Source organism: Lolium perenne, chromosome 2 (genome assembly GCF_019359855.2).
Source record: "Lolium perenne isolate Kyuss_39 chromosome 2, Kyuss_2.0, whole genome shotgun sequence".
Lineage (NCBI taxonomy): Eukaryota > Viridiplantae > Streptophyta > Magnoliopsida > Poales > Poaceae > Lolium > Lolium perenne.
The window spans coordinates 100,027,635-100,036,039 of record NC_067245.2 but is presented as its reverse complement, the minus strand read 5'-3'; the positions used below and the strand labels follow the sequence as shown (position 1 = coordinate 100,036,039).

The 8,405-nt window shown below is 49.4% G+C and overlaps 2 protein-coding genes across 2 annotated transcripts; one reads left to right on the top strand and one right to left on the bottom strand.

Moving 5' to 3' along the window:
- The first annotated feature begins 3,735 nt into the window (after positions 1 to 3,735).
- Positions 3,736 to 4,251, top strand: LOC127328749 (uncharacterized). The gene has a single exon (XM_051355324.1). It carries the CDS (start codon positions 3,736 to 3,738, stop codon positions 4,249 to 4,251), a length of 516 nt encoding a protein of 171 aa, XP_051211284.1.
- A 1,452-nt stretch (positions 4,252 to 5,703) lies between these two features.
- Positions 5,704 to 7,873, bottom strand: LOC127333384 (uncharacterized). Its single transcript, XM_051359781.2, has 2 exons — positions 7,448 to 7,873; positions 5,704 to 7,301 (listed from the first exon to the last, which is right to left on the bottom strand). The coding sequence occupies exons 1-2, from the start codon at positions 7,467 to 7,469 to the stop codon at positions 6,856 to 6,858; spliced, it is 468 nt and encodes a 155-aa protein (XP_051215741.1). The 5' UTR covers positions 7,470 to 7,873; the 3' UTR covers positions 5,704 to 6,855.
- Positions 7,874 to 8,405: the final 532 nt, after the last annotated feature.

The window sequence follows — 8,405 nt, the reverse complement described above, 5'->3', positions numbered from 1 at the left end:
GCGCCCAATGCCGATGTGGTCGCGACTCAAGCCGATCTCGAGGCTCAGCGCCAGACCCTTCTCACCGGGGCCAACGAGGTGGTTCGCGCCCAACATGCACTCAACATCACCCTACATGAGTACAATGTTGTCCATGGTTGTGAGTACAATGTTTTCCATGGTTTTGCTTCCGTAAATGCAGATCCTATTAGAGTAGCAGCTACCCCGCTTAAATGTCGTAACTTAGATAAGGACTTGCGCCGGGAAGCTCGTTCCGGTATGTCTGTGTCGGCGTCCCTTGCGCCGGTAGAGAAGCCGAAGTACAATACTCCTGATAAAATTGTTAGGGTTGCTCAAGCCATTGTTGAGGAACTAGAGACTTTGTCGAGTGATGCTTTGATAAAGCAACAAGCCCGAGTTAAAGAATTACTTGCTATGGCTGCTAAACAAACTGTAGACGTGGTCCGGAGTAAGCCAGGTGCCGGAGCGTCCCAAACCGTTCATTCTGTTGGGGGCGCAGGAGGAAAGTCGCAGGGGTAGACATCGTCCCCATCCCGATAGAAGAAGGGAAGGGAGTATCAACTCCAAACAGATAAATCTGTATAATCTGGTTTTACCCAGAAAACAGAAAGTCGAGTTGAACAACGCCGGAAGAAGATGCCAAGCGGCATGTCACGACTATGCCGGAAATGGTGAAGCCGGGCAAAACTATCGCCCCGGAAGAGCGGCGAATGCCGATGGAGGAGTGCCACCTCCGAGATATCCGCGAGCCGGTGGCGTAATACCAAGCCGACATGATGATAGTGATTCGGAAATGGAAAGAGCCGGTTATCCGAGAAATCCTCTAGGCCACCATGTCGGGGAAAGATTCTTGCCAGCACAAGATGCGCGACATTGCTTGGACCGGATCTACATGTCCGAAATGGTTGAGGTTGAAGGCTCTCCGGACCCGGCATGTTTCGGTCCCCAGATCATGAGAGAAGAGCCACCGGTTCGCAACTTCCCGTTGCCCCGGGATATAAGAACTTATGAAGGCAGCACCAAGCCAGAAGATTGGATCGCTGATTACATCATGGCGGTGTATGTGGCCGGAGGAAACCATCGCTGGGGAGTAAGATACATACCCTCAGTGCTGGTGGGACCAACTCGCATCTGGCTGAACAATTTGCCCGGAGGAAGCATTGATGGATGGATAGATTTCGAGGAAGCCTTTGTCAGCAACTTCAACAACACTTACAAAAAGCCAAACCGTTCGCAGCAGCTCGTGATGTGCGAGTGATACGTTGCAAACGTATCTATAATTTTTGATGCTCCATGCTTGTTTTACAGCAATTGCTATATGTTTTGTTTACACTTCGTGGCATTTTTATGTATTTTTTGGAACTAACCTATTAACAAGATGCCACGGTACCAGTTCCTGTTTTCTGCTGTTTTTGTATTTCAGAAAAGTTGTACAACAAATATTCTCGGAATTGGACGAAACAAAAGACAAACCTCCTATTTTTCCAGACACGAAGACGGAGTCCAAAGCAGAGACGGAGGAGGGTACCGAGGTGGCCACACCATGCCATGGCGCGGGTCCACCTCTGGCCGCGCCTGGCCATGGTGTGGGCCCCTCGGGCGCCCACCGACCTTGCCCTTCCGCCTATATATTGCCTTCCTCGCGAAAACCCTAAAAGAATCAGCCTCCATCCACGAAAAGTTCCGTAGCTCCGCCGCCATCGAAGAGAAGTTTTGGGGGACAGAAATCTCTGTTCTGTCACCCTGCCGGGAAGGGGAATTGCCCCCGAAGCCATCTCCATCGACTCCACCGCCATCTTCATCGTTGTTGCTGACTCCCATGATGAGGAGGGAGCAGTTCTCCCCCGAGGCTGAGGACATTACCGGTAGCTATGTGGTCTATCTCTCTCTCCCATGATGTGATCTTTATGTGATCATGAGTTTTGTAATCTAGCTGAATAAGTAGATGTTACTCTTCATCTATTATGCTACTCAAGTGGTTTTATTATTGTGATCTCCGGAGACACCTTGCCCCACGGTGTGAAGGTGACAGTGTGCGCACCGTGTGTATCTCTTAGGCTAAAGATTACAGAAATACTTATCATGAGTTATAATTTGAGTTGGATGTCTCTATGAAATTGTGGTGTTTGTTAGTACTATCTTTGGATACTCAAAGTAACGGAGTGGGGTGTCCCTAGGTTTGGAACGCGAACTTTAAGGAGTGCTTTTGCAGCCCTACGCGGTGAATTGGTGTTCGTTATCCAACCGGAGGGTGGTTCAGAGTAGCATAGTGAAGAGATGATATTTATGTATTGAATTACGATATCATTGTTGAGAGTATCCACTAGTGAAAGTAAGATACCTAGGCCTTGTTTCTAAGCATTGAAACACCGTTTACAACCAGTTCTGCTAGAAGTTTGCTTGCTGCCATTTTTATTTCAGATTGCAATTACCACATACTACTTGTATTTGACTATCTCTTCGCCGAACTAGTGCACCTATACACCTGACAAGTGTATTGGGTGTGTTGGGGACACAAGAGCTTCTTGTATCTTAATTGCAGGGTTGCTTGAGAGGGATATCTTTGACCTCTACCTCTCTGAGTTCGATAAACCTTGGGTGATTCACTTAAGGGAAACTTGTTGATGTTCTACAAACCTCTGCACTTGGAGGCCCAACACTATCTACAAGAATAGAAGCGTGCGTAGGCATCAGCCAGTAGCGCGAGAACGAGACCAACCGGGAATACTTAACCCAGTGGAGTGCCACAAGAAACTCATGTGAAGGGGTGATAGAAGCTCAAGCCATCAGTTGGTTTTGCAATGGATGCCGGCGAGGGTCGTCATTGTGGCAGATGCTACAGAGGAACATGCCAACTACTCCAGCCGAGATGATCCAGGTGGCGGATAGTTATGCACTTGGAGATCCAACTCAGCCGGCAATCGCAGCTAACCCATTGCCGAGATACACTCCGCGCCAAGATTTCTGGAATAATAATCATCACAAGAGGAGAGAAGATTTTCCTGATAGAAGATATGGCCCGCAACATGTGGTCGCGGTATAGCAAGATAACCTGAAAGCCGGTGGAAGCCAGAGGCAGAAAACCGGAGGCCAGCCATGGATCGGTCAGAAAAAACAGTGGGGAGAAAAGAAGCCCTGGCAGGATAGGCCCAAGTACACCATCGAGTCAATGTTTGATCAGCCAAGCAGTTTTCATACTCTGAATCCAAGTAAGCCAGCAAATCATACAACCGGAACTGCTCCTGGATATTGTGTTTGATGAAGGAAGGTATTGCCACATTGCCTCCTCCACCTCCTCTCACTGGAGCAAATGCACAAGCCATTCAAGCTCCCGCTAACTGGCCTCAGCAAGAAGGAGTTCATCAGGTGAACAACGGCAATAACAGCAATGTCGCACCATGCACACCTTTTGGGCCGGAATGTGTATTAAGATCCGGATATGTGTTGTGTGGTCTTTGTGACCGAGCCGACTGACCGACAAAGCCTACATCGGCGTTCCATGGGCTATTATACCGCAATTCCGAGGTTCATGAAGTGGTCGGAACAGAAAATCAGTTGGTCTCAGAATGATCATCCGAAAGTGATGCCGAATCCCGGTGGTTATGCAATGGTGGTTGATACTATAATGTATGGGCCAACAATAAAGGTCAGGTCAGCAAAGTGCTGATTGACAATGGTAGCAGTATCAATATCATGTACCGGAGCACAATGCATACACTCGAAATCACCGAGAACATGCTGGAGCCGGGCCACACGACATTTCACGGCATTGTTCCTGGCTTGTCGTGCTCACCAATGGGCAAGATCCAAGTTGATGTCCTATTTGGCGGCCGGGATAACTTCCGGGTTGAGAACATCCTGTTCGAAGTGGTTGATCTCGACGGCCCTTACCATGCCTTGCTCGGGAGATCGGCATTGGCGGAGTTTATAGCCTCAACTCATGTGGCCTATCTGAAGATGAAGATGCTGGCACCCAGTGAAGTCTTAACTGTGGTGGGCAACTACAAGATTTCTCTGGAAACCGTTTTAGCCGGATCCTGCTTGGCCGAGTCACTGTTCATTGCGGACGAGAAGAGAAGAATCCAGATGGCTGTTGCGCTGGCACAATCGGCACAACTCGGTCTGACCGGGATGAGCAACCCGCTCGGTGCAACGGCGTTCAAGCCACCAAAGGAGACAAAGGACATTGTCCTGGACCCAGAATACCCGGAGTGCATCGTTCGCATCAGTGCCGGATTGAGCGAGAAATAGGAAAGCACGCTCGTCAACTTCCTTCATGAGAATCGGAACATCTTCGCCTGGTCTACTGATGACTTGGTGGGTTTGCCGAGGGAGTTGGCTGAGCACTCTTTAAACGTCACGAAAGACGCGAAGCCGTTGAAGCAGCCCTTGCTCTGCTTTGCTGAAGACAGAAGGAAGATCGTCGGTGTGGAAGTCACCAAACTGCTGGTTCCCGGCTTCATCGTGGAAGTCCTGCATACCAAGTGGCTGGCCAACCCTGTCCTGGTCAAGAAGGAGGAAGACCCCAAGGAAGACCCCAAGAAGAAGAAGGAGGTTGGCCGAGTTGTATCGTCCGGGATACCGGTAGGTGTATACCGGAATAAGAGATACCGGCATGTCTTAAGCTGGATGAGTCGAGGTTAAGCCGGGACTTCTCAAGAAAGACAGAAGACGAAGATTCGGCATCATCAAGATAAAACCAAAATGGGATCCGGTATAGGGCCAACGGTCATATGCCGATTCCAGTCAAAGATCTGGCCGTGTCGCTACAGGACATCGAGAAGATACGGAGGATCATATTTATGATGAAAGCCTCGCTAGCCTCCGACTGAAGCCACATCACACAGGTGATGACGGTGCTACAGTGCGCATGCCAGTAGAGGTCAGCGCACAAAAGACACAGGCAAGGACATCACGAGCCCAGGGTCAAATCTAAGTCCAAGACCGGCTGATGTAGGCTAGGATTCTCTTTACTCGGGTTCCTTCTCTTGTAAGCCACATCTCCCCTATATAAGAAGCGGTGGCATTCCCTTGCACGGGAGGTTCACTTTAGGCTACGATACAGCTCTTGTAGGGTTTTCTCCCTCTAGCACTTCATCTTCTAGAGGGAAATCATTGTAGCTCTCCGTGAGTTTATAGAGATCAGATAGGCAGGAGTAAGGGTGTTACCTCCTCACGAGGGCTCCGAACCTAGGTATAGCGTGTGTCTTTGTGTGTTTCTTCTCCATGTCCCCCTCCTCTGGATCTCTCGGAGCACATTTGACCCGAAGATAAGCCTACCTATGTCATCTATCTGTTCACCACAACGACACTTGAACTAACTAATTAACTGGTAGAAAATAAGTTATATAACACCAAAAACATATCGCTGGAAACATCTTTCAAATATGAATCCAACAATATACTTTTGGTGACATATAACTCATATTAGATTGTTAAATTATTAATTGAAGTTCTACCTCGAGATGCGGTGTGGCCTTATATATATAAACCAAGAGGGTACTATACATTTTTTTAGTCAACTTTGTACACCAAAAGGAGTAAAGGTGAAATAGAACCATCTTTTGGTTGGATGGTTAGGAGGGCAGTGGTACCCTAGCTCATCAGAGTTTAAATCTCAGTTTTGACACTTTGATTTGGTGTCTCACTAAAAAGGTGGACTGTGTTTTTATAAAAAATTAGAGTAAAGGCGAAATAGTGCCATGTCGGTGCAGCTTCCATAATAGAAAAAGGCTGAGTGCATAGAAGTGCATTTCACTTCCTGTGTCATCTTTTGTTTATTGCAAGCTGTAGACATGAAGACAGACAAGAAAAGGGAGACAAGAAAAGGAGTTCCATGAACTAGGATCATACCGAATAAATCCTTCATGGTATCAGTAAACTAATCAAACAGATCTTTATACTTCTGCCGTATTCCATCCCATTTAGGCCCGCTCCCAATATCCACCCCTTGGAAACTTTCACTGTCAATCTCGTCCGACTTCATCAGAACGCCAGAACAGAAAGGAGCCTTGGCCTTATCCCTTCCCCGTCTACAGTAGAGAAGGGTGTTTTTCTGAGCGACCGAAGGAGAGCCGCCTCGCCATCGCCGTCTCGGCGGCCGCCTCGCCCTCCGCCAGCTGCTCCGGCGGCGGGAGGACGGGGGGACCCCGAGCGGCGGTGTGTATATAGTGCAGGTTTTCTTTCACGGCCAGCCGGAGGCGTCGGGGAGGAGGAGGCGCAGCCGGAGTGGCTTTTGCAGGTGGGAGTCTTCCTCTTCGTCGGCGGTGTTCCTTGGAGCTCTTGCAGGCGATCTTCCACCTCTGGCGCGCTCGCAGCTTCTTGGAGTTGGCGTGGGCGTCTTCCCCTCGCCGGTGACCGTGGGACGGCGGCGCCGGATACTGAAATAAGCGTGGAGGAGGGTGGCTTGATCTGGATCGATGTTGATGGCGGCGTTCGGTGTAGGTCCTTGCGGCCGGTGCTCGGCGACTTCCCGTCCGTCATGGGGATGCTCCTGATCCAAGGCGTCATAAGGAGCAGAGGCGGCGGCGCGCCACCGACAGCGCCGTGCCACCATCGTCGTCGTGTTCGAGTTGCACAGGGGTGTGCTTGTAATCGGATTTCCTTCGGGGTCCTTTGTGTAACTTTGCCAGATTAATGTTACTTTCTTTTACTCGCAAAAAAAAAAAAAAAAAAAAAAAAAGACTTCATCAGAACGCCATAAGATCGATTGTAATGTCTCAGAGTGAGGCCTAGCACCTTGGGCCATCTTTCTTCCAGTGATTTAGATGGCGAACCATAGCAAGCTGCGGGGAAATCCCATCTGGAACAAATGTGCAGCACGTTGTAGTACTAGTTGGAGCATTTGGTAAGGAACTATATAGCTTGTCCACCACTTGTTTTCCTCTTCTTCCTCCTAATCCCGTTTGACATTTTGTTAATCTCCGCAAGGCACCTCAAATTGTCCATCAGCTTGGCTCTGTGGAAACCCCCTGTAATGATTTCTGGTGAATCAACATCCAACTTGCGCTCTGTCAACTTATCAGCCATGACATCTCCAACAGATTCACCAGGGTCCGGCGTATCACCTTTCCCTGGTGACGCATCCCCTGGCGGCGCAATTTTGTTGGAGGAGTCGCTCTCTTGCAGCGAGGACGCTTGTGTTGCAGCAGCAGAATCCTCCGTGACAGGTGCAGACTGACACTGTTCCCCAATGACGGGTGGAACGTAGATGAAGCCGTGCTTATCAAATGTCCCAAAGTCAATTGAGGAGCCATCCGTGGGGAATTTGGACGGCGGCCGCTCCGGCTTCCGGCTAATGTCTGGGGTTGCCGGTGGCATGAGCAATCCAGAGACAAAAAAAACGGTCGCATCAGGAATAAGCGGAGATCGACAGAAATGAATGGCTCTTTCTAATAAAGAACTTAGATTCGACCGATCAAAAAGAGATTAGGCAGCATGCACTCACCAAGATCTGTTTTGGCCTCCATCGTTACCGGCGGGCGGGCGTGCGGCGGCCCAGACACCTTGGCTCCCCTCAAACGCGTAGCTCTGTTCACGCCGCCACGCTCAGTGCTCTGTTTCTCCGTGCGTGGTCATGCTTGTTCACTCCATCGTGGAGGTCGCGCCTCTCAGCTCGCCTCCTGCGTGCAGTTCCCCGCCGACTAGCTCGCCGCCTCCGTGGACGCCCTCGCTCCTCGGCGCACAGCCACCGGGCCACCGCTGTGCAGTCCAGCTGACCCGTCCCACTCGCCTCTGCGAACGCCGCCGCTCAGATCGCCGACTATGATGCTGCCGCCGTCGGGGGGATTTGGTCGGGGAGGAGGGGAAGCAAGCGAAATTTGGCAATCAATGGAGAAGGATTGGGAGGGGCAGGGGTACTGGGACGGCCGGACGGGCGGAGGCCGAGAGCCCGAGACGGCGTTCGGACTTCGGACTTCGGAGTAGCAAAACGGGACTCTTTTCCATTAGGCCCAGTTCCCATTTGTCGCCCTAAATGGCCCAGTTATACGCCTGGTGTGCTGTAGACGATTGAACCACAAGCCCACAGCTAATGAAGGTGTTGCTCTTTCTCCAAAGGCCCAGCCTTCAAGACTGAAGTTTTATATAAAAAAAATATTTGGAGTTCTGAACAAGCTATACTGTCCATACAAGAATTTTCTATGCTCAAAAAAAAAAATCTATCTCGAAAAATGACTTTCGCACCCTAGCTACATGGAGGCCTTTAAAAAAATGAAATCAAGATTTCAAAGTATCAAAAAATTCAAAAAAAACATTTGGATGTAGTCAACTATGTACATTACGAGCGTGTAGATATTTAGTGTGAAATAGATTGTATTTTAGGCTTAGCAAACAAAAATAGAGAAATTTTAGAGTATTCAAAAGTTGCATCTTTTTATACTCTAATCTGATTTTTTTAATTTATC

Excerpts from the sequence above, each read along its gene's own strand:
- LOC127328749 (XM_051355324.1), top strand. The coding sequence starts at position 3,736 with ATGCTGGAGCCGGGCCACACGACATTTCACGGCATTGTTCCTGGCTTG.
- LOC127333384 (XM_051359781.2), bottom strand. The coding sequence starts at position 7,469 with ATGGAGGCCAAAACAGATCTTG. Across the intron at positions 7,302-7,447 it reads GGAGGCCAAAACAGATCTTG|ACATTAGCCGGAAGCCGGAG; the intron begins GTGAGTGCATGC and ends CGGCAACCCCAG.